Source organism: Carcharodon carcharias, chromosome 30, assembly GCF_017639515.1.
Source record: "Carcharodon carcharias isolate sCarCar2 chromosome 30, sCarCar2.pri, whole genome shotgun sequence".
NCBI classification, from domain to species: domain Eukaryota; kingdom Metazoa; phylum Chordata; class Chondrichthyes; order Lamniformes; family Lamnidae; genus Carcharodon; species Carcharodon carcharias.
The window spans coordinates 25,920,736-25,945,046 of record NC_054496.1 but is presented as its reverse complement, the minus strand read 5'-3'; the positions used below and the strand labels follow the sequence as shown (position 1 = coordinate 25,945,046).

Below are 24,311 nucleotides of genomic sequence, written 5' to 3'. Positions count from 1 at the left end.
AGATGACTGAAAAAGTTAAGGCCGGTGCATTTAAGAGCAAGTGAATTTTAAATTGGCATAAGTAGTAACTAATTCTGAACAACCTCCCTGGCCCTGAAAAATTAATGTTATGTAGAGACTCACTCCCTCAGAAGAAAATTAATGTTGCATGATTTAAAATAATTAAAAGTAAACTTTTTTTTTACATTTTCTGTTTTGTTTTTCTATCTCGCTCTGCCTTAATCCCATCAAATGTTACTTCCTGTACATGATTTTTACTTCTTTTTTTAGTCTGTGTATCTAAGTATCAATTTGATTGAAGGGTCTCGCCATTACTTGCCCTGTTTACAGACACCATAGACCCCCTCTAGAGGACTCTGCATTTTAACAGATGCTGAATTCATGGAAATTCCTACTGACAAGCACACAAAAGGTCTCTGTGACTATATGAGGTGAACACCCAAATCTGTTGCTTCACGACTGAGGTCAAAATGTGGTGTGATGTGCGTTGGTGAGAATAGATGTTCTAGTCTATGGGTCCTTTTGTTGGTGCTTTTTCCTCCATTTGTACACAAACATGCAGTATGAAATGGGGCAATTTCACAACCTGTCTGGCTATACTCAATCAGACCAGGGGCCTTAGTAGAAAGAGCAATAATACCAATGGTTTGCACAGAAATACTGTTAATCAATATTCTTTTCTTGGGTACTACAATTGCTCACTGCCCACTGCACCAAGTTAAGCCACTGGCATAATACCTGCTGTGGGGCTCGATCCCAAATGATCACATTCCTATCCTACCTGTGTTGAAGATTCCTCCGTTGTACACATCATTTGAATAAGGTGTGCACTGAATTACTGCCTTGTGGCTTAAAGCTGGATCTCTCCTGTTCATGATTTTTGCAGTAGGAAGCAGAACTCTGCTGTTTAAATAACTTTTGAATGTAAAACACTCAATGCCCATGAAAAGCCCATAGCTGGTGATAAGAAGTTGTTCACATAGAACCCTAAAATAACAGTTAACTGATCAGACTCAGTCCAGTCTAATATTTTTCCTTGCAGCTCCATTCCTTGTCTATCAGTCCCCTCTTGGGACTTCAACATTCTTCTGCCATGCCTCAGAGATTCCCCTTTTTAGCCTGACAGATCCTATCACCTGAATATTCCACTGTTGCCCTCCTCACTCCAACTTCTGGCTATTTGTTTCTCTGTCTTCCTGCCCTTATGTATGCACTCAGTCAACAGTGGTGATTTATTTTACAGCAAGACAAGGAATGCATTGGGAACTGAATCTACCATGCTCTCTACAATCATACAAAGTTGGTCAGGGTGCTTAACACTAAGTTCAGACAAGGCTTAATAAGTGGTCTGATAACAAAGGGGCTTTGAGGTGGGGAAGAAAATATGAGAAAACATGAGTCATCGCCCAGGGCAACATGAGAGAGGAAACTAATGTGTATTCATCAAGCTCAAAATTATCTTCTATTTCTCACAAGTCCCCTCACTAATAACACAACTTAATAGTGGGACATGACTATCATGGCCTTTGTTGCATAACACTTTGGTAATGTAATAATCCTGGTTAATACACAGGCAACACAAGATGACAATGGACAATCAATATTGAGCTAGATGGGAATCTCTAACCCAGTAACTCCCATTGCACTTGTACAATAATTCGATACTTGTGAATGAGCTGTAGGTCATGGTGTAATCATAAGAATCACCTGAATGCTGAGATTATTGTCCTGTGTTTGCATTGGTAGTTTGCAGTTCTGACAGATAGGAATGTGGATCATTTGGAATTGAACCCCACAGAGGGTGTGGTGCAAGTGGCTTAACTTGGTGCAGTGGGAAGAGCATGCGGTGACTGATTGTAATGCCTAAGAAAAGTATATTGATTAGCAGCATTCCTGTGAAAGCCACTGGTATTGTTGCGATTGCACTCTTTCTGCCAAGGCCCTTGGTCTTATTGAGTATAGCCAGCAGCTGAAATTTCTCCATTCCATACTGCATGTTTGTATGCAACAGAGCTTGTATATCAGGAACTTGTATATGACTCAGGGCTGGAGACGAACTTGGGGTGGGAGGGGAGGGATCCAGTTGATGTCGTCCACGTTGGTACCAACGACATCGATAGGACTAGAAGGGAAGTTGTGCTGAAAGAATTTGGACAGTTAGGAACTAAGTTAAAAAGCTGAACCTCCAAGGTAATCTCGGGGTTACTACCTGAGCCACTGGAAAACTGGCTTAGGGTAAATAAAATCAAGCAGTTAAATGTGTGGCTCAAAGATCGGTGTGGGCGGAATGGGTTTCAATTCATGGGGCACTGGCACCAGTCCTGGGGCTGTTCTGGTGGGTTGGGTTTCACTTGAATTGAATAACTGTAGAGGGCTGTAGAGAGGGCTTTAAACTACATAGTGGGGTGGAGGGTTCTGGAGAGGGGATATGTAGGCTTACAAAGCTAAAGGATATGGCATCATTGCAGGGTAGCTATTTAGGTAATGATGCCCAGAGTATGACAGGAAGGGACAGAGTGTACAAACATAAAAAAAACAGCAGCAAATAGGGCCAAAGGGGGAAAAAATGGTAAAAAGGCAAAATTAATGACTCTTTACTGAAATGCATGTAACATTCAGAGCAAAATAAATGAATTAACGGCACAAACAGGAGGTTAATGGGTATGATCTTATAGCCATTATGGAGACATGGTTACAAGGAGATCAAAGCTGGGAACTAAATATTTAGGGGTATGTGACTTTTTCAAAAGGACAGGCAGGAAGGAAAGAGTTGTGGGGTAGCTTTGTTAGTGTGAAATGGAATAAGTACGATTGCAAGAAATGATCTGGGATCAGAAGATGTAGAATCCATTTAGATGGAGGCAAGAAACAACAAGGGGAAGAAGAAGGGCAATGTGGGACTATAGGCCCCTTAATAGTAGCTGTACTGTAGGACAGAGAATAAATCAGGAAATAATGAGGGCATGTAAAAAAGGCAATACATTAATTATGGGTGAATTTAATTTTCATGTAGATTGGGAAAATCAAATTGGCAGAGGTAGCCACAAACAAGAATTCATAATTCAAAGAGTGTATTTGGGACAGTTTCCTGGAACAATGTGTTGTGGATCCAAGCAGGGATCAGGCTATTTTGCACCTGGTAATGTGTAATGAGGCAGGTTTAATAAATGATTTCAGAGTAAAAGATCCTCTAGGAAACAGTGACCATAACATGGTAGAATTTAGCATTCAGTTTGAGAGTGAGAAACTTGGGTCGGAAACAACTGTGTTAAACTTAAATAAGGGTAATTACAAAGGAATGAGGGCAGAGTTGGCTGGAATGGACTGGGAAAGGAGTTTAGCAGAAAAGATGGTTGATGAACAAAGGCAGCTGTTTAAGAAAATGGTTCATGACTCACAACAAAGCTATATCCTAGTGAGGAAGAAGGATTCGAGGAAGGGGATAAACTAACCATGGTTAACCAAAGAAGTTAAGGATAGTATCAAATTGAAAGAAAAAAACATACAACGTGGCAAAGATTAGCGGTAAGCCAGAGGATTGAGAAAGTTTTAAAAACCAACAAAAGATGATCAAAAAAGTAGTAAAGAGGGAGAAAATAAACTTTGAGGGTAAACTAGCAAGTAATATAAAAATGGACAGTAAGAGCTTCTTTAAATATATAAAAAGGAAGAGAGAGGCCAAAGTGAACATAGGCCCCTTAGAGAATGAGGCTGGGGAAATAATAAAGGGGAAACCAAGAAATGGCAGAGGAGTTGAATAAATACTTTGCATCAGTCTTCATGGCGGAAGACATGAATAGCATTGCAAAAATACTAAATAATGAAGGGGAAAATTGGGGGAGGAAATAAATACAATAACTATCACTAGGGAAACTAATGAGGCTAAAGGCCAAAATATCCCCTGGAGCTGATGGGTTGGGTCCTAGCATATTACAGGAAGTAGCTACAGAGATAGTGGATGGACTGGTAGCAATCTTCCAAGAACCATTAGATTCTGGAAAAGTCCCAGACAATTGGAATACTATCAATGTAAAACCCTTATTCAAAAAGGGAGGGAGACAAAAACAGGTAACTATAGGCCAGTGAGCTTAACATCTGTCATTGGGAAAATGTTAGAGTCTATTAAAGGATGTAATAGCAGACCATTTAGAAATGCATAATATAATCAAGCAGAGTCAGCTTGGCTTCATGAAGGGGAAATCATGCCTAACAAATTTATTAGAATTCTTTTGAGGAGGTAACATGCAAGATAGATAAGGGGGAACCAGTAGATGGAATATATTTGGATTTACAAAAGGCATTCGATAAGGTACTGCACATAAGGCTACTTAATAAGATAAGAGCCCATGGTGTTGGGAGTAGTATATTAGCATGGATAGAGGATTGGCTAACTAATAGTTGGGATAAGGGGGGGTATTTTCAGAATGGCAACCTGTAATTAGTGGAGTGCCACAGGAATCAGTGCTGGGGCCACAATTATTTACAATATATATCAATGACTTGGATGAGGGAAGTGAATGCACTATCACCAAGTTTGTGGATGACACAAAAATAGGTGGGAAGGCAAGTGCTGAGGATGACACGGAGTCTACAGAGGGATATAGACAGGTTAAGTAAGTGGGCAAAAACTTGGCAGACGGAATATATTGTGGGAAAATGTGAGGTTATGCACTTTGGCAGGAAGAATAGAGGAACTGAATATTGCTTAAATGGAATATTTAATGGAACTACAGAAAGCTGCAGCAGAGGGATTTGTGGGTCCTCGTGCATAAATCGTAAAAAGCTAGCAAACAAGTTCAGCAGGTAATAGGGAAGGCAAATGGAATGTTGGCCTTTATTTCAAAGGGAATGGAGTATAAAAATAGGGAAGTCTTGCTAAAACTATACAGGGCACTAGGTAGACCACACCTAGAATACCTATTTTGGTCCCCTTATCTAAGGGAAGATATACTGGCATTGGAGGCAGTCCAGAGAAGGTTCACTAGGTTGATCCTGGGTATGGAGGGATTTTCTTATGAAGAGAGGTTGAGTAGGTTGGGCCTGTACTCATTGGAGTTTAGAAGAATGAAAGGTGACTTTATTGAAATATATAAGATTCTTAAGGGGCCTGACAGGGTAGATGCTGAGAGGTTGTTTCCCCTTGTGGGAGAGTCTAGGACTAGAGGGCATAATCTCAGACTAAGGGGTTGTCCATTTAAGACAGCGATGAGGAGGAATTTCTTCTCTCTGAGGTAGTGAATATGTAGAATTCTTCACTGCAGAGGCAGGGTCGTTAAGTATATTCAAGGTTGAGATAGCGATATTTTTAATCAGTAAAGGAATCAAGGGTTATGGGGAAAAGGCAGGAAAGTGGAGTTGAGGGTTGTCAGATCAGCCATGATCTCATTGAATGGCAGAGCAGGTTCGATGGGCTGAATGGCCTTTTGCTCCTATGTTTTGTGGTCTTACAACTATCTTTGATAGTGCCTGACTTTTACAGAAGATTAATGATTCAGTATAGATGCCACAGCTTATTAATGGAATCTTGGATATGAATTGCACCTATGTAGTGAATACTTGCATCTTAACAGGAATATTTAGGTTTGTATTATTAGCAGGGACTAGGTAAACACAGTGACCATCCAACTTGACACTTCCCAAAGCTCTTTGCCTCCTTGAGCTACTAGTCTTTGGCTGTGATGCTTGGATTTTCTTAAGAAGCGTGTGAAACAGGATAAATTAAGTCTGTTCACCTTATGTTTGTCCAATATCTTCATCGCATAGTGTTCCTTTGTAACTTTGTGCTTCACCAACATCACTCTGCCAAAGGACCCTGTACCCAGTGTTTTTGTTCTCTCAAAGTCATCCAGACATGCTGTGTTCTGAAAGAGAAGGAAAGTCAGCCAGCGAATGTTCAGAAGTCCAATGGTCAAGCATGCATGTTACACTCCTGTTCTAAGTATGATCTCTTGCACAATGGGACCTGCTGTTTGGAGAGTTTGTTATTCAGAATCAATGCTGGTAATGTTACAGGGCTTGAAACAAACTTAAAAAGCTAGAAACCATAGAATACTCCAATCTGCGAATTTGTGAAACAAACTTTTTTAGGTTTGTAAGTTATACCTCGAGACAGAAAGAGCTCCCGTTTATGACGTGCCTGCTGCTGTTCTAAAATGCTCCATGGCCAATAAACTCAATTGAAGTTCAGTTACTCACTTAAGTGCACCAAAGTGCATAACTTCACATTTTCCCACAACATATTCCATCTGCCAAGTTTTTGCCCACTCACTTAACCTATCTATATCCCTCTGTAGACTCTTTGTGCCATTGTTACTTAGGCCTCTGTGGCAGTCAGTTGTCATATAGCAAGATCCCACAAAAAGTCAACAAATGACCAGTTGATCAGTTTTTGTGATGATAGCTGATGGAAGAATGTTGGCCAGGATACTGGGATAAGTTCCTACTCTTCTTTGAGTACCGCTATGGGATTCTTATGTTCCCAGTAACTCACCTCCTGGCTCCCCAAAGCCTGTCCACCATCTACAAGGCACAAGTCAGGAGTGTGATGGAATACTCCCATTTGCCTGGATGAGTGCAGCTCTCATAACACTCAAGAACCTTGACACCACCCAGGACAAAGCAGCCTGCTTGATTGGCACCACTTCCACAGCCACTGATGCATAGTGGCAGCAGTGTATAGTCACCACGCACAGCCTCCCCCGCCACTGAAAGCGCTATGGCAGCAGTGTGTATCATCTACAAGATGCACTGCAGCAACTCGCCAAGGCTCCTCAGACAGCACCTTCCATACCCACGACTACTGCTATCTAGAAGGACAAGGGCTGCAGATGGATGGGAACACCACCACCTGGAAGTTCCCCTCCAAGCCACTCACCATCCTGACTTGAAAATATATTGCTGTTCCATCACTGTCGCTGAGTCAAAATCCTGGAACTCCTTTCCTAACAGCACTGTGGGTATACCTACACCACATGGACTGCAGCTCACCACAACCTTCTCAAGGGCAACTAGGGATGGGCAATAAATGCTGGCCAAGCCAGCGAAGACCACACCCCGTGAATGAATTTTTAAAAAATTTGAACAAGCTGACCAGGCTTTGGTTTATTTGAAAGATGGTACCTTGGACAATGCAGCACTCCTCCCTCAGTACTGCAGTGTTAGCCTAGATTTTGTGCTGAAGTCCGGGAGAGGAGCTTTGAGTCCACCACTCGACTCAGGTCACAGTGCTAATTTATTAACTGAGCCAAGTTGTCACGCTACTCCTGGGTCACAGCGCTTTCTGCTGAGCACAATAACATAAATATAACATTTTGGTCTAACATTAGCTTGGTAAAAGTCTATTCACAATACAAAGGTAGGTTAAAAGTTATCTACAGTTAATATTCATGCCTCAGGCTAAATCTATACAAATGATGCAAGGTTTTGTTTGGCTCTCTCAATTAAGCTTGATCTTTCACCATCTTGCACTTCATAAAACTTGTGATTGCAACTGTGCTGATGGTTTAGTAGATTGCTAATCACTACAGGCAGTAACAATGAAAAGGTTTAATGATATCAAAACAAAAACAGAATTACCTGGAAAAACTTAGCAGGTCTGGCAGCATCGGCGGAGAAGAGTTGACGTTTCGAGTCCTCATGACTCTTCGACAGAACTCGAAACGTCAACTCTTTTCTTCTCCGCCGATGCTGCCAGACCTGCTGAGTTTTTCCAGGTAATTCTGTTTTTGTTTTGGATTTCCAGCATCCGCAGTTTTTTTGTTTTTATTTAATGATATCATATGCTGCAAGAGCAAAATTCATCTCTTGCCTTTTATTTGCTTTATTTTTTAAGGTCCTTTGACCCTTTTATTTTAAGTCAAATCTTAATTTACTACTTTACATCCTTAATTGATTCTGTAGTTCTCCTGCTATACCAGCTAGTGTTGCTGCACATCAATCCATTGGGTCATTATTTTCAGTTCACTGTTTTCTTGCCCGCACAAAATTTTTAATTTTACTTTAAAGACATCAGGGAAAAATAGGGTTGAAACAATTCTGTGGTACAGTACCAAATTAAAAATGCATAGGCACTGATATTCCTTTCCAGTGCACCTAGGGAAATACTCAGTTCCCGGGTACATAGGGAAGTGTGCCAGATCTCCGAAATTTCCTGGGATTCCCCTAATAAGGGCAAGAGGACCAATGCCTAACAATAGGAGTGTACCAATCTTTACCATGTAACTAAGGCAATAAGGTTGCACATTTTGGATGCCATTCAGGTCCAAGCCCAGGACTTCTGTCTTTGCATTCTCTCCCCCCTCAGAAACTTCTCTCCTATTTTCTCTGCTCAAAGAACCCAACAGGGGAGATATGAAAGCCAATCTGCTTTTCAATGTTCCCCTCTTGGCCACTTTGCCTCTTCCCAACAATCCAACCCCAATTGTTCAATATTCTTCTCTTCCTAATATCCTTCTGCTGTCCCAGATTTGAATTTCCCCTCGAATGAGGCCAGTTCTCCTCTCTTCACATCCTCCGAAGGGCTCACTGAGACACTTGATGCTGCTGCCTTTTGGGCAGCAACCCCAAATGTCCCAATCATCTCTCTCTGCAAAATTGTCTGATCAGCATGTCCAGCGGACTCTAATCCCGGCAATTTCCTTCCCATTTCCCATATCTCACCCACCACTATCCCTCTGCTAACACATCAGTCACTTCCTAAACCCACAATCATCCTAATCACTTGTGAACATGGCTCTTGCCATCCATGATCTAACAACTGTATTGACATTGTAGCTTTGATCGAAATGTGGCTCATGACCCTCCTCCTTACTGAGATCTAACTGCTATACTTCCCACCACCACATGGCCTATCCAATCAGCTCTTCTTTAACATCCTCACCCCAAAATTATTCACAAGAATTGCACCCCTCTGTCCTCCCTCATTATGCAATGTGACTCCTTAGCCTCTGATTTTAGTGTCCATCAGCTTCCCTTGCTTACTTTCACCTGAATTCACTGCCCTCTTTCACATCTCTCTCCACATAAGCTCTCCCCTTGCTCATAGTGAATCATTTGACCTTGCTATATCTTGTAGCCCCTTTACTCCCATGGTCTCAATCAGTGACATGATCCACTTTCTTGTATCTCCACCCACCCATACCTTCTTAACCCTTTCCATGACCACCCACTATTCTTTCCAAGGACAGGTACTTTTTCCCAAATCAATTATAATTGCGCTTTTAAACTCCTACCTAACCACTGGCCCTCCACTCACTATGATATTTCTGTAGCTGTTAATTTGTTTAACCACTCAGTTACATCTTTAAAAAAAACTCCTCTCCCATCTTTGTCGGTTCCATGGGTATGAACCCTATCCTTGTTCCTACAAATCCAGAGGGCACAGATTAGAATAAATCTGGCATGCAGTTGGTTGAGCCATCCATCACCATATCCAACTGAACCACATCAAACATTGTCAGGTCTCACTCTCTTCGACCAAACTGTTCACCCACTACTCCAGAATAATTCTGCAGTGCAAAACTGACTTCTCCTTAATCTGGTGACCACCCAACTTCCTTTGCTGGTTCCCATGTTACCTGACACTGTAAATGGTTCCCCCTCATTAAGTACTAGTCCCCCTCCCTTTTGAAACTGCTCTCACCCCAAACGAAGTCCATGCTTGACTTCTCTATGGCCTTGTAAACTACTGATCCAGCTTCGGTCTCCTTTGCCTCTCCAAAATCTTTGAACCAAGTTGCCACTTTGCAAATATTTCCCGCAACTCATCTTTGAAAAGCTCTAATCAGTTTTACTTCCCTGCTACAGCTTGGGAATGGCCAAAATAGTCAAAAGCATCATGAGAGTGTAACCATGGTGCATTACCCCAAGCCTTATGCAGCTCTTCAACCTTAATCCCCATACCTCTCCTCTGTTTTCCGACACAGTGAACCACCTTCATTTGGTTCCACTGTCACGTGTCAGATCATTGGCAGGTATCTCCAGCAGTGGCTTCTTTTCCTGACCTAATTCTTTACCTCTCAAGTCCCTCAAGGATTTATCTACATGCTGCACATTGGCAGCTCCACAGACATCAGGTCAGCTTTTCACACGTTGGTGATGACTCCCACCTCTACATCTTCACCACTCCCTCGATTCCACCAGTGCATTTACACTGTCAGGCTGCTTAACCAATGTCCAATTAAAAATTGGGAAGACCGAAGCCATTACCTTCACTCATCCAGCACCCCCAATGCCTCAAATCTCTGTAAAATAAGGACTAGTTTCTTTCGACAGCACCGTCCAAATGCACAATCTCTACCACAAGGGAAGCAGATGCAAGGGGCACACGACCTGCAAGTTCCCCTCCAAGACACTCACCATTCGGATTTGAAACTATATCACCGTTCCTTCATTATCGCTGGGTCAAAATCCTGGAACTCCCTTCCTAAGAGACGGAGCGTACCTGCGACAGATAGACTGCAGTGGTTCAAGGTGGCAGCTCACCACCACCTTTTCAAGGGTAATTAGGGATGGGCAATAAATGCTGGCCTTGCCAGTGACGCCCACATCCCATGAATGAATTAAAAAATCCTCCTCACCTGGCCAATGATACAGGCTGAATCAAACCGCTGGCAACAACGGTGCCCTATTTGACCGTGTTGAGTTTACAATTCCACATTCTCTCCATCACAATTCCTCCTCTAGAACACTGCCTGCCTTCATCCCACCTCAGTACATCTGTTGTTGAAACCCTCATCCAAGCCCTGATCAGCTCCAGACTTGAACATTCCAGTGCTAACTTTGCCTTCCATCCTCTTTATATTTTAACTAATTTGAAACTCGTGTGTTGGTATCCTATTACTACCAAGTCCCAGTCTGTCAGTGCCCATGTCTTTGCTGACCCAATTTATCAACGTCCTAGATTTCAAATTCTCAAGCTTTTGTTTAAATCCAATTTTGGTCACTTTAATCCCCAAACCTCTCATCTCCTCCAGCCCTACAGGAAGTCTGCAGAGCAGGTGGCAATTCCACTTGGGAGTTTGAGTAGGGCCAGGCTGCATTTGAACACTCCCAGTTAGCTGCTCGCTTGTTTCGTGCAGAGAGGGATAATTGGCTGATCAGTGGGTTTTGGAAGTTTTGGTTCCTCCAGTGGCTGCCAGCAGAAGGCAAGTGGTGGGAGGGGATTGTTCCGCAGGTCTCGTGCCAGTGTGTGGGTGCCCCTGGTTAGCAGAGGCCTGGACTTACCTAATGGACTTGATGAACACTCGCGCTCCACTGTAGTTAATTTCTCATCTATTCAAGCTAAATGATGAACCCCAACCCGAAGGCAGCGGCAGTGGTGTGACAGGAGTGGCAAGTGTTGCCCTCTATCAGAATGTTAATGTGCCTCTTCCTTCACCACTCCCTCAATCAATGCCCGCCATGATTCTGTCACTATGGCTGGTCCAGTCTGGCCTGGCAGTAGCCATGGTATTGCAGATTGTGGCCACATCTTTACAGTTTTGAGCATCCAGAAGTCACCAGCCATGATTATCTTAAGGGTTACCAACACAAGCTTCCAGCATCCTTGCTGAGGCCAGTAGAGGAGCTTCTTGTAGGAGTAGTACAGTTAGTAAAGCTTTTAAGCAAAATATGATGGGTTGATGATGGGCAAGAGCAAGGTTAAAATCAGACATTCTCTGGGCAGTGTCACAGGATAAATTGTACGATATTAAAAATCTTGAATAGTGTGCACACTTCCAGTCTACAATTTTTGGTCATGGTTCTCCATCAATATCTACCATTGCAGATTGCCAAGCTCGCATTTCACATTCAATTTGTTATGCACATGGTTGTAAGCTCTGGCCACTAGGTGGTATTATGACACACATTTCTTAACTCTCTCCCCAACTCCCTCACCATGTTGTATGCAACAATATCATAGTTACTGACTAACTATAGGAAACACCATGGAGATTCATTAGCAGTCACAAAACTCTTCTAGTGCCCTCTTCCTGCCCTCTATGATTTATCTATTTCTTGCTGACATTTTCTAATAACTTCTTTAGCTATTTTTAGTTGCCGTTTCTATTAATTTAAGCTTCTGGAATTTCTGTTTCCTTATATTTCAATGTATTCCTGCTTTTTTAGGTTTCCTCTAACCTGCTTATTAACTCACCCATACTCTACATCCTGCTGTGCTTCTCCAACTGATTATACTTTCTATTCTTATCCCATGCAATAACATTAAAATAGCAAAATGGAATGTTTATGTCTCAATTTCAAATTAATTTTCTGTAATACTCTCCTCATATCTCCAAAATCTGCTCTTCTAACGTCCTGACAACACAGGATGTCTAAAAATTCAACAATCCCAGGTGTATTTCATTCTTCATGTCAGAAACAATAGGATTTTGTATTTAGATAAACCGTTTTATATCCTCAGCTGTTCTCTAAGCAAACACAGCAAAGTTGCACAAAAAAACAAATGGGATAGTTTTCCAGTTAACCTGTATTTGTGGTGTTGGTTGAGGGGTAAACATTAGGTAGGACACCAGAGCAATTTTGAATTGTACCATGGGGTCACTTATATCCATATGGACACGCATACAGGCCTCAGTTTAATGTCTCATTCAAAAGACAGCATGTCTGACAGTGCAACGCTCCCTCAGTAACATACTGATGTCTCAGCCTAGTTCAGGTGCGCATGTCCTAGAGTGATGTTTGGATCCACAGCTTGCTGACTCATGAGGTGAGAGGCGACCACTGAGCCAAGCTGAAATTTCCATATTAATAACAATCCTGGTCAATTGCCAAACACAAAATCCAGTGCAGCTTCTGCTCATGTAGCCTACCTGACATTCTGTATGAATAAATAATGCCTAACTGTCTCAATGAATCTGTTTGATGGTCACTTCTCTTCTGATTTTCTGAATCTATCCTTTCAGCATCCAGGTTGTTAAATCCCAACATTTACAGCATAATGATTTGGCCAAAGTCCCTTATCCTGATCATATTGTGCTGAGCTATAATCATTACCAATTAATCGTTCACTGACCTCAATAATATTTAGCAGTATCCATATTAATATAACCTAATCCCCTTCTGTCACTACTTTCACCCTTTCTGTAGTGGTTCTATAGTTCCTCATCAGAACTCCTCTACCTTGTTAAGGCCTATCTTCTTCCTTCCAAGTTTCAGCTCATAATTATACTCAACTATCTATAATGTTTCTAAGATGCTAACAATATTTGCATGTAACAGGGATACCACGGTAATCATGGTTGACTTTAATCTACATATAAAAAGGGAATACCAAAATAGCAATAATACTGTGGCAGATGAATTCCTGGGGTTTCTACGAGATGGTTTTTTTAGACCAGTACGTCGAGGAACCAACTAGGGAACAGGTTATCTTAGGTTTGGAATTGTGAAATGAGAAGAGGTTAATTAATAATCTTGTTGCTTGGGGTCTCCTTTAGGGAAAAGTGATCATAACATGATGGAATTCTTCACTAGGAAGGAAAGTGAAATAATCCAGTCCAAAACTAAGGCTCTAAATCTAAAAGGAAACTACAAAGGTATGAGGGGTAAGTTGGCTATGATACGAAAGGTTAGTCTGCAGGGACAGCAAGTAAGAAGGCTGCTATCCTTTATTACGAGAGGAATTGAACATAAAAGTAAGGATGTTGTGCTTCAGTTATACAGGGCATTGGTGAGACCACATCTCCATTGGAGTGTGCAGTTTTGGTTGCCTTATTTAAGGAAGGATGTAAATGCGTTGGAGGTGGTTTACTAGATTGATACCTGGAATGAACAGGTTTGTCTTATGAGGAAAGGTTAGACAGACTGGGCTTGTTTCCACTGGAGTTTAGAAGAGTGAGGGGTGACTTGTTTGGAGTATATAAGATCCTGAACCATTTTGACAAGCTGGACATGGAAAGGATGTTTCCTCTTGTGGGTCAGTCCAGAACTAGAAGGCACCGTTTTAAAATTAAGGGTTGTCCTTTTAGGATAGAGATAAGGAGAACTGTTTTCTCTTGGAGGGTTGTGCGAATTTGGAATACTCTGCCTCAAAAGATGGTGGAGGCAGAGTCATTGAATATTTTTAAGATGGAGGTAGATGGATTCTCTTGCCTAACAAGAATCTAAGGTTACCAGGGGTAGATGGGAATGTGGAATTCAAAACACGAACAGATTTACCATGATCTTAATGAATGGTGGAGCAGGCTTGAGGGGCTGAATGGCCTACTTCTTCAATTTATGTTCGTATGATAGATTGGGGAACTTCATTAAAAGGCTAATATTTAACGAATGAATACATGCATTGCAACAGTTATATATTCCTTTCTGGTGCAAAAACACAACAGGAGAAGTGGCCCAACCATGGCTAACAAAAGAAATTAAGGATAGTATTAGATCCAAAGAGTCATATAAAATTGCTAGAAAAAGTAGCAAGCCTGAGGATTGGGAACAGTTTAGAATTCAGCAAAGGAGGAACAAGAGATTTATTAAGAGGGGAAAAATAGAGTATGGGGGTAAACTTGCAAGGAACGTAAAAGCATATTGTAAAAACTCCAATAAGTGTGTAAAAAGAAAAAGATTAGCAAAGACAAATGTATGTCCCTTACAATCTGAAACAGGAGAATTTCTAACAGAGAACAAGGAAATGGCAGAGCAATTAAACAACTACTTCACGGAGGAAGACACAAATAACTTCTCAGAAATACTAGGGAACCTAGGGTCTAGTGAGAAGGAGGAATTAAAGGAAATTAGTATTACTAAAAAAAGTGCTGGAAAAATTAATGGGACTGAAAGCCGATAAATCCCCAGGGCCTGAATATCTACATCCCAGGGTACTAAAGGAGGTGGCCATGGAAACAGTGGATGTATTGGCTGTCATCTTCAATCATTTGAGATCAGGCTCCAATTTAGACGATAACTTCTGTCCCATTACAGCGATAACCCATTACCTGCCCGCATATCATAGTGTCTGGCTGAATCTTGGGACAACTACTGAGCCCCTGCCTTTGCTGTTTTCTCTTTCCAATTCGTTGGTCAGGCAGCTTTGTTCCAAGAGTTTTGGGAATGCAAATTTTAGGTACATCCACTATACTGGGACAACGGGTTTCCCAATAGGGATTCCTCTTTACTTTTGTTTGAAGGAATAGAAGCAGCAACAGATGGACGCCAGACCCATCAAGTTGAAAAGACAGACTGTGCCCACCTGCCAGTATCCTCTGTCCCACATTTACAACTGGAGATGAACTTATCAAGCTATATTTAACTGCCTCAATTAATTTGTTTTCTTGTCACACCCTCCCTTCTAGTTTTCCCAGTTCTGACCATTCAACATCCAGAATGTTAATTCCCAATGGTTAGCTGTCATGAAGCTATTAATGTATATATTATTGGAAAATATTTTTCTTTTAAAATATAGGTTAAGTCTGTGGGTGTGTCTTAATTGGATTAAAGCCGGTTAGTCTGGGTGCTTTGATGTACACTAGTTTTGAGATGTAAGAGAGGTAGAGTGCATTTGCATTTTTTGACTAGGGCATTCAAGAAGGCGAGTGAAATCTGGCACATAGCTAGCAGAGACCAAGCAATATGTTTATATTACTAATAAAATTGGTACTATGAAAGCGGTTTTATTGTTAGAAGAGTATGGTGATACAATGAGAATTTGCATTCAATGAGTTGTCCTAGGTATAACTTCAGCAGATTTTGTGCATGCAGAGCAGAGGCAATGTAAGATCAAAGTAGCTGTAAGCCTACAACTGTCTCTACAGGAACCAAAGTGAAAGGAACCTCATTTTGAATTTGTAAGGTGAAAATGCTTTGCCTGGTGTCTGCTGAAAGTCTATGGGTTGCTGTTGCCTTAATGGAGATTAGTCTGGGAATTTGTAAAAGTTACGACAGCAGTAATTTGTTGCCATGTGTATGTGTTTAATGTGTTGTAACTTAATAAAATGTTTCATTTAGTTTAATATAAAACCTCTCGAGAACTGGTGGTCTGATTCCTGAATTTAGAGCTGCATCTCAAACATACTACTTAAAGTATCGGTTATGACAGTTGTTTAAAGTTTCCCTCTGGGATTTTTAAATAACTCAGCTTTACCGAAAGGTTGTCTCATAACAGTGCATAGTGACATTCTACAGCCCATCTCATTTGGGAAAATCATCCCAACCTGATGACATTGCGCTGATCGCCTGCAGTTACCAATTACTAATCTCAGGTGAGCTGACAGTACCAGCACAATGTGGCCTGGGACCTCACACTTACTATGTTAGTTAAGCCAGCCCTGCAAAATCAGGTGGATCAACAGATTAACAGTTGGCCAGGTGGTAACTCACCATCTGACTAACACGGGAACAGAAAGTTTTACACCCAAAATCTCATGTTTCTACTGAGCCTCAGGGCAGTCACCCTCCTAACTTGACTGTCACAGATGTTAGTTTTAGCACCTCTGATGCTGTTGGGTTTTTTTTTGCGCTATGTTACTCCAAAGCCACAAGGATCTGTTTACTTCCTTTTCAGATGGTGGGGAGGAATTCTAACATATTTGATCTTTCCCTCTTCAAAGAAACTTCCCATTGGCCAATCAAGGGCAGTACCCACCCAGATCACAAACAATTCCATAGCCTGTCTTGTTTGACTTGCTCAAAGAATTATACAACACAATCTCTATTCATAGCAACTCCAAGCTTGATAATCAAAAACATGCCTACAATTACAGCAACATTTCAATTAAATACCAAGACAATAAGTGTACAAATGTAAGACAATAAGTGTACAAATGTTTATCTCTTTACCCAACTGGCAAGAATTCAGCCTGGTGTCCATCAGTTTCTTTGCTCTCTTCTACAGAAAGGATAAATAATAAAACGTGCCCATTACTGTCTCAATGCCGCATGAAGCACTTACCCTGCACTTTCACCCAATTTCTTATCACTCATACCGTTTGTTATTGGAGATAGACCAACACTTCAAGCAAATGAATGTTTTATTTTTTGCTATCAGCACTTTAAGATTTGCTGCTGAAGTAGTGGATTTCAATTCAGTGGTTACCTTCTATTTACTGACTAAACCAGCTCACTGCTACGAAACAACACGTTCATCAAACTAGGTCACTGACACACAGCACATTTCCAAAGCCAAGCTACACATTACCACTGCACTTCTAACCGATATCAATAGATGTCCATGGTTATTGATTACTTGTAATCTAGAATCTGAAGTGTGGACTTTGATGTTTACTGTAGTCCTGCTGCAATGGCAATACAGCAAGTTTACTGAAGCAACAACGCACTTGGCCGATTTGTAAATATACTATAATTTACTGAAACTGAAAGAAATTGGGGCAGCAAACATTGGAAAATTGGGCAGGAGAAGCTCATGATGGCCAGGACATTGGGCAGGTTCCCTTACAAGTACAAGCAGAATTTACTGCCATTATCTGGATTCCCATAGTGAGTATTTGAACAGTAGACAAAGTAGGGGTAGCCCAGGTTAGCAACTGACTAACACAAACATGCTCTAAGGTATGAGCAACCTTACAAGAGACCTGTTAATATTTTGTATATGGAAATAATGGTTGGTGAGGTGGGGGGGGGTGGGGGGAAGGTTTTTGAGAGAGAAGGACAAGGCCAAGACTGGTAAAGCAGTAAGTGAATAGTGCTACAGATATAAACAAAAAACTATGGGCTCGAAACGTTAACTGTGTTCTTCTCTGCAAATGCTGCCAGACCTGCTGAATTTTTCCAGGTATTTTTATTTTTATTTTTGTAGTGCTACAGATATTACTGGACAGATTTTCCTATTCCTAAGATAAAAGCAAAAAACTGCAGATGCTGGAAATCCGAAACAAAAATATCTGGAAAAACTCAGCAGGTTCTGGTGAAGAGTCATACAGACTCGAAACGTTAACTGTATTCCTCTCTGCAGATGCTGTCAGACCTGCTGAGTTTTTCCTGGTATTTTTGTTTTTGTTTTCTATTCCTAAGGCCTGGGAATATAGAATATTTTTTTCTTTATCCATTCAAGGGATGGGAACATTGCTGGCAAGGCCATGCCTAATTGCCCTTGAACTGAGTGGCTTGTCGCACCATTTCAAAGGGCAGTTAAGAGTCAACCACACTGACTCTTGCCCATAAGGGGAGACAGTAACATAAAACCATAAGACATAGGAGCAGAAATTAGGCCATTTGGCCCATCGAGTCTGCTCCTCCATTCAATCATGGCTGATAAGTTTCTCAACCCCATTCTCCCGCCTTCTCCCCATAACCTTTGATCCCCTTACCAATCAAGAACCTATCTATCTCGGTCTTAAATCCACTCAATGACCTGGCCTCCACAGCCTTCTGTGGCAATGAATTCCATAGATTCACCACTGTCTGGCTAAAGAAGTTTCTCCTCATCTCTGTTCTAAAAGGTCCTCCCTTTACTCTGAGGCTGTGCCCTCGGGTCCTAGTCTTTCCTACTAATGGAAACATCTTCCCCACGTCCACTCTATCCAGGCCTTTCAGTATTCTGTAAGTTTCAATCAGATCCCCCCTCATCCTTCTAAACTCCATTGAGTATAGACCCAGAGTCCTCAAAGGTTTCTCATATGTTACGCCTTTCATTCCTGGGATCGTTCTCGTGAACCTCTTCTGGACCCTCTCTAGGGCCAGAACATTCTTCCTGAGATACGGGGCCCAAAATTGCTCACAATATTCTAAATGTGGTCTGACCAGAGCCTTATAAAGCCTCAGCAGCACATCCCTGCTTTTATATTCTAGTCCTCTCGAAATAAATGCCAACATTGCATTTGCCTTCCTAACTACCGACTCAACCTGCAAATTAACCTTAAGAGAATCCTGAACTAGGACTCCCAAGTCCCTTTGCATTCCAGATTTCTGAATTCTCTCCCCATTTAGAAAATAGTCTATGCCTCTATTCTTCCTACCAAAGTGCATGACCTCACACTTCCCCATGTTGTATTCCATCTGCCACTTCTTTGATCATTCTCCTAACCCAACCAAATTCTTCTGCAGCCTCACTGCCTCCTCAATACTACCTGTCCCTCTACCTATCTTTGTATAATCTGCAAACTTAGCCCGGATGCCCTCAGTTCCTTCATCTAGATCATTAATGTATAAAGTGAAAAATTATGGTCCCAACACTGCTGAACTCCACTAGTCACAGGCTGCCATCTTGAGAAGGACCCCCTTATCCCCACTCTCTGCCTTCTGCCAGACAGCCAATCTTCTATCCATGCTAGCACCTTGCCTCTAACACCACGGGCTCTTATCTTACTGAGCAGCCTCCTGTGCAGCACCTTGTCAAAGGCCTTCTGGAAGTCCAAGTAGATAACATCCATTGGCTCTCCTTTGTCTAACCTACTCGTTACCACCTCAAAGAATTCTAACAGATTTGTCAAGCATGACCATCCCTTGATGAAACCATGCTGACTTTGCCCTATTATATCATGCACTTCCAAGTACTCTGAAATCTCATCCTTAATAATGGACTCTAAAATCTTACCAACGACCGAGGTCAGGCTAATTGGCCTGTAATTTCCTGTCTTTTGCCTTACTCCCTTCTTAAACACGGGGGTTACATTAGCGATTTTCCAGTCCTCTAGGACCCTCCCTGACTCCAGTGATTCCTGAAAGATCACCACTAATGCCTCCACTATCTTTTCAGCTATCTCCTTCAGAACTCTGGGGTGTAATCCATCTGGTCCAGGTGATTTATCCACCTTCAGACCTTTCAGTTTTCCTAGCACCTTCTCCTTGGTAATGGCCACCATACTCATCTCTGGCCCCCGACTCTCTTGAACTTTGGGGATGTTACTTGTGTCTTCCAACGTGAAGACTGACGCAAAGTACCTATTCAGTTCCTCCGCCATTTCTTTGTTCCCCACTACTACTTCTCCAACATCATTTTCCAGCGGCCCAATGTCCACTTTTGCCTCTCTCTTACCCTTTATATATCTAAAAAAACTCTTGCAATCTTCTTTTATATTACTGGCTAGTTTACTCTCATATTTAATCTTCTCCCTCCTTATTTCTTTTTTAGTTGTCCTCTGTTGGTCTTTGTAGGCTTCCCAATCCCCTGGTTTCCCACTGCTCTTCGCCGCATTGTATGCTTTCTCTTTAGCTTTTATGCTGTCCCTGACTTCCCTTGTCAGCCATGGTTGCCTCGTCCTCCCTTTAGTATGCTTCTTCTTCCTAGTGATGAATTTTTGCTGTGTCTCCCAAATTACTCCCAGAAACTCCTGCCATTGCTGTTCCACTGTCTTTCCTGCTAGGCTCATCTCGCAGTCAATTCTGGCCAGTTCCTCCCTCATGCCTCTGTAGTTGCCTTTATTCAACTGTAATACCATTACATCTGATTCCAGCTTTTTCCTCTCAAATTGCAGGGTAAATTCTATCATATTATGGTCACTTCCTCCTAAGGGTTCCTTCACCTTAAGCTCCCTTATCAAATCTGCTTCATTACACATCACTAAATCTAGAATTGCCTGTTCCCTAGTGGGCTCCACCACAAGCTGCTCGTAGACATTCCACAAATTCCTTTTCTTGGGATCCACTACCAACTTGATTTTCCAGTCTACCTGCATATTGAAATCCTCCATGATCACTGTAACCTTGCTTTTCTTACATGCCTTTTCTATCTCCTGGTGTATCTTGTGCCCCACATCCTGACTACTGTTCGGAGGCCTGTACATAACTCCCATTATGGTTTTTTTACCTTTGCGGTTTCTCAACTCTACCCACAGATTCTATATCATCTGACCCGACATCATTTCTTGCTATTGATTTAATTTCATTTCTTACTAACAAAGCAACCCCAGCCCTTCTGCCAACCTGCCTATCTTTTCGATAGGATGTATATCCTTGGATATTTAGCTCCCAGTCCTGATCCCCTTGCAGCCACGTCTCCGTGATGCCCACCACATCATACCTGCCAATTTCAATCTGCGCCACAAGCTCATTTACCTTATTTCATACACTCAGTGCATTCAGATACAACACCTTCAGTCCTGGTATTTCCTGTCCCCTTTCCCATTGTCGTCCCTTTATCTGATGTGCTTGAAGTTATATTCGTAGCCCTTTCCAAACACTCTATCCTATTTTGTGTTCTGGGGACTTTAATAGCCTCTCCTGGGCTCTCCTTTCTTTTCAATTTTTTCATAATTTTCTATAAAGTTGAATCCACCCCGCCCCCCGCCCCCACCCACTTTCTAGTTTAAAGTCCTGTTGACCACCCTAATTACCCTTTTCGCTAGAACATTGGTCCCAGATCGGTTCAGGTGGAGGTACAGATCTCTCCTGTTCCAATACTGATGCCACGAAATGGAACACCTCTTTCCTGCACCACTCCTTTAGCCACGTGTTTACTTCCCTTATTCTCGCGTCCCTATGCCAATTTGAAGTGGCTCAGGTAGTAATCCAGAGATTATAACCTTTGAGACCTGTTCTTTAATTTAGTTCCTAGTTCCTGATAATCCCCAAACAGGTCCTCTTTCCTAGTCTTACCTATGTTATTTGTCCCGATGTGGACCACAACAACTGGATCCTCCCCCTCCCTCTCCAATATCCTTTCAAGCCGGTCAGAGATGTCCCTCACCTTGGCACCGGGCAGGCAACATACCATGCGGGACTCTCGATCCTGCTTACAAAGGATGTTATCAATTCTCCTAATTATAGAATCCCCTACACCACTTGTCTTTTTGCTCCCCCCTTTTGAATGGCCTCCTGTGCCATGGTGCCGTGGTCAGCTGGCTCATCCTCCCTACAGCCCTGTTCCTCATCCACACAGGGAACAAGTACCTCGTACCTGTTGGACAAAGTCAAGAGCTGAGGCTCCTCTGTTCCTGAACACAGGATCCCTGTATAGTGGCAATGTTGTCGGACTAGTGATTGAGAGGCCCAGGCTCATGCTCTGGGAACACAGCAATTGTTGGAATCTAAATTCCACTAATAAAATCTGGAATTGAAAACCAGTCTCAGTAATGGTGACCATGAAACTATCGTCAATTGTCACAAAAACCCTATCTGGTTCACTAATCTCCTTTAGGAAAGGAAATCTGTCATCCTTACCTGGTCTGGCCTACATGTGATTCCAGACCCACAGCAAAAACTTTTCTCCCCACCTCACCAATTATTATTCCCATATACTAAATATTAAGAGATCTCTTGTAAGGTTGCTCTTAAGTAACCTAGAGCGTGTTTGTGTTAGTTGCTAACCTGGGCCATCCCTGCTATGTCTACTGTTCAAGTGCTCACTATGGGAACCCAGGTAACGACAGTAAATTCTGCTTGTAATTTCCTCAGGTCCAGTTAAATTACACAAGTTCGGTTGCATTTTGTAATAAAGTGTGACATCTAGGCCGTAATGAACCCACATTGTTTTTGAATTTCCAGATACATTGGTGAATCTCCTGCAGCATCTCTAACAGTAACACACTGCTTTATACATTATAAGGCACAATATATTACTCTAGCCCTATAGTGCTGCGAATTTTATTTGCTGTTAAGTAAACACAGTGAATTCATAGATTAATTACTATTCAGACTGCAGATCACAATTGTGCTTTTTTTGTTTAATGTGATTGGTCACGAGGCTAGACATTCAGACTCCATTTATTTGACTCTGCAGTGTTTCTCTACATGTTCTAGATAACCACCTCTGTTTATTTAATGCGAAACAGAAATTTGTACTATGGCATGTGACGTGTAAAAGGTAGGAAGAGTGCTCAACAATTTCTTATTACATTCTATAGAGAAAACTACGTTTAATCAAAATCATTCATCTCCCACACTGGATTTGAAGTACTTGTTTAAAGTGCAATGACAATTTTGGTGATTCTTCTCAAAACCTTTCTTCACTTTATTTAAGCAAATTTTCCAAACCTGTGACCTCCACCACCTAGAAAGACAAGGGCAGCAGATGTATGGAAATACCACCACCTGTAACTTCCCCCACAAGCCATACAAAATCCTGATTTGGAACTATTTCTCTGTTTCTTCACTGTCGTTGGGTCAAAGTCCTGGATTTCCCTTCCTAACAGCACTGTGGGTGTTCCTACAACACATGGAGTGCAGGAGTTCAAGAAAGCTGCTCACCACCACCTTATCAAGGGCGATTAGGGATGCGCCATAAATGCTGGTCTAGACAGCGACATCGACATCTCATGAAGGAATAAAAAAAGCTTTTTTTCTCCCCTTACAGTTAGAGATTTGTGGTTCTTAATGAGGAAGTTGTTAGTGTAGGACTGCTCAGGGAGCTTTTGCCATTGTGAAATCTCCAATGAGCAGCTGTTGACTGGGGAGGTCATTGGCATTGGTTGGGACCTGCTGGACTGACTAAACTTGGTTACACTAGAGTTCAGAATCAAGGTGCCTCAAACAGTCCCAATGGCCCCAATGCAAGTATCACTGTCCCTCAGCAACAGAAGAAAAACTCATCCCAGACAACATTGTTAGCCCTCAATTGTCACTTAATATCTTAAAACGATGCAAAAACAAAAAAAATACATTTTTGATGTTTTGTGCTGCCCCTTCTGTCAATTGTACACATATACACACACAACCGATAGATTCACAGCACTTTGCAGGAATATTTTAATATTAAATGATGAATTTTCTGAGTACATATTTTTTAAAAATCAAGTTAAAGAAAACACTAAGTGTTACTTCCTCTAAAGTTTCCCACTCCCTGCCCTAGCCCTAAACTTGCATCTTTTTCCAGTTTTTCCTCTACTTCCCCTCAAGGTGTCTCTCTCTCTCAGCTCATCTTATCCAACTCCTGCTTGCTCCCTAGATCCTATTCCCATTAAACTACAGACAACCCAGCTTCCCTTCCTGGATCCAATTTAGCTGATAATTGTTAATGATTCTCCCGCTTTCCCCTTTAAATCTGCAGTCATCAGCCTTCTCCTCAAAAAACACTTGACTCCACCATCCTTCTAAGCTACTGTTTCATCTCCAACTTTCCTTTCCTCTCCAATGTATTGTCACCTCCCAAATTCATGTCAATCCAAACTTCATGTCTGAATGCCCCCAATAAGGTTGCTGCCCCTGCCACAGTACCAAAACAGCTCTAATTAAAGTCATAAATGATGTTACTATAGTAAAGGTAAACTATCTCTCCTTGTTCTTCTTGACCTGTCTATGACACAGTTGACCACACCATCCTCCTCCAACGCCTCTCTACTGTCATCCAACTGGGTGGGTCTGCACTTGCCCGATTCCATTCTTACTATTTAATTAGGACCAAAGTATCACTTGTAATGCCTTCTTTACCCGCTACTGTATTTTTAGCTCTGCTGTTCCCCAAAGATCAATCTTGGCCCCACTCTATT

General features: G+C 41.8%; 1 protein-coding gene across 4 annotated transcripts in view; it reads right to left on the bottom strand.

Moving 5' to 3' along the window:
• LOC121271287 (cAMP-dependent protein kinase catalytic subunit alpha-like) overlaps positions 1-24,311 on the bottom strand; it is a 157,971-nt gene that overhangs the window by 24,644 nt on the left and 109,016 nt on the right. For all 4 annotated transcript variants that reach the window (XM_041177164.1, XM_041177163.1, XM_041177165.1 and 1 more), the window contains exon 3: positions 5,733-5,861. In XM_041177164.1, the coding sequence (XP_041033098.1) occupies positions 5,733-5,861 (129 nt within the window). The remainder of the gene's footprint in view (positions 1-5,732; positions 5,862-24,311) is intronic.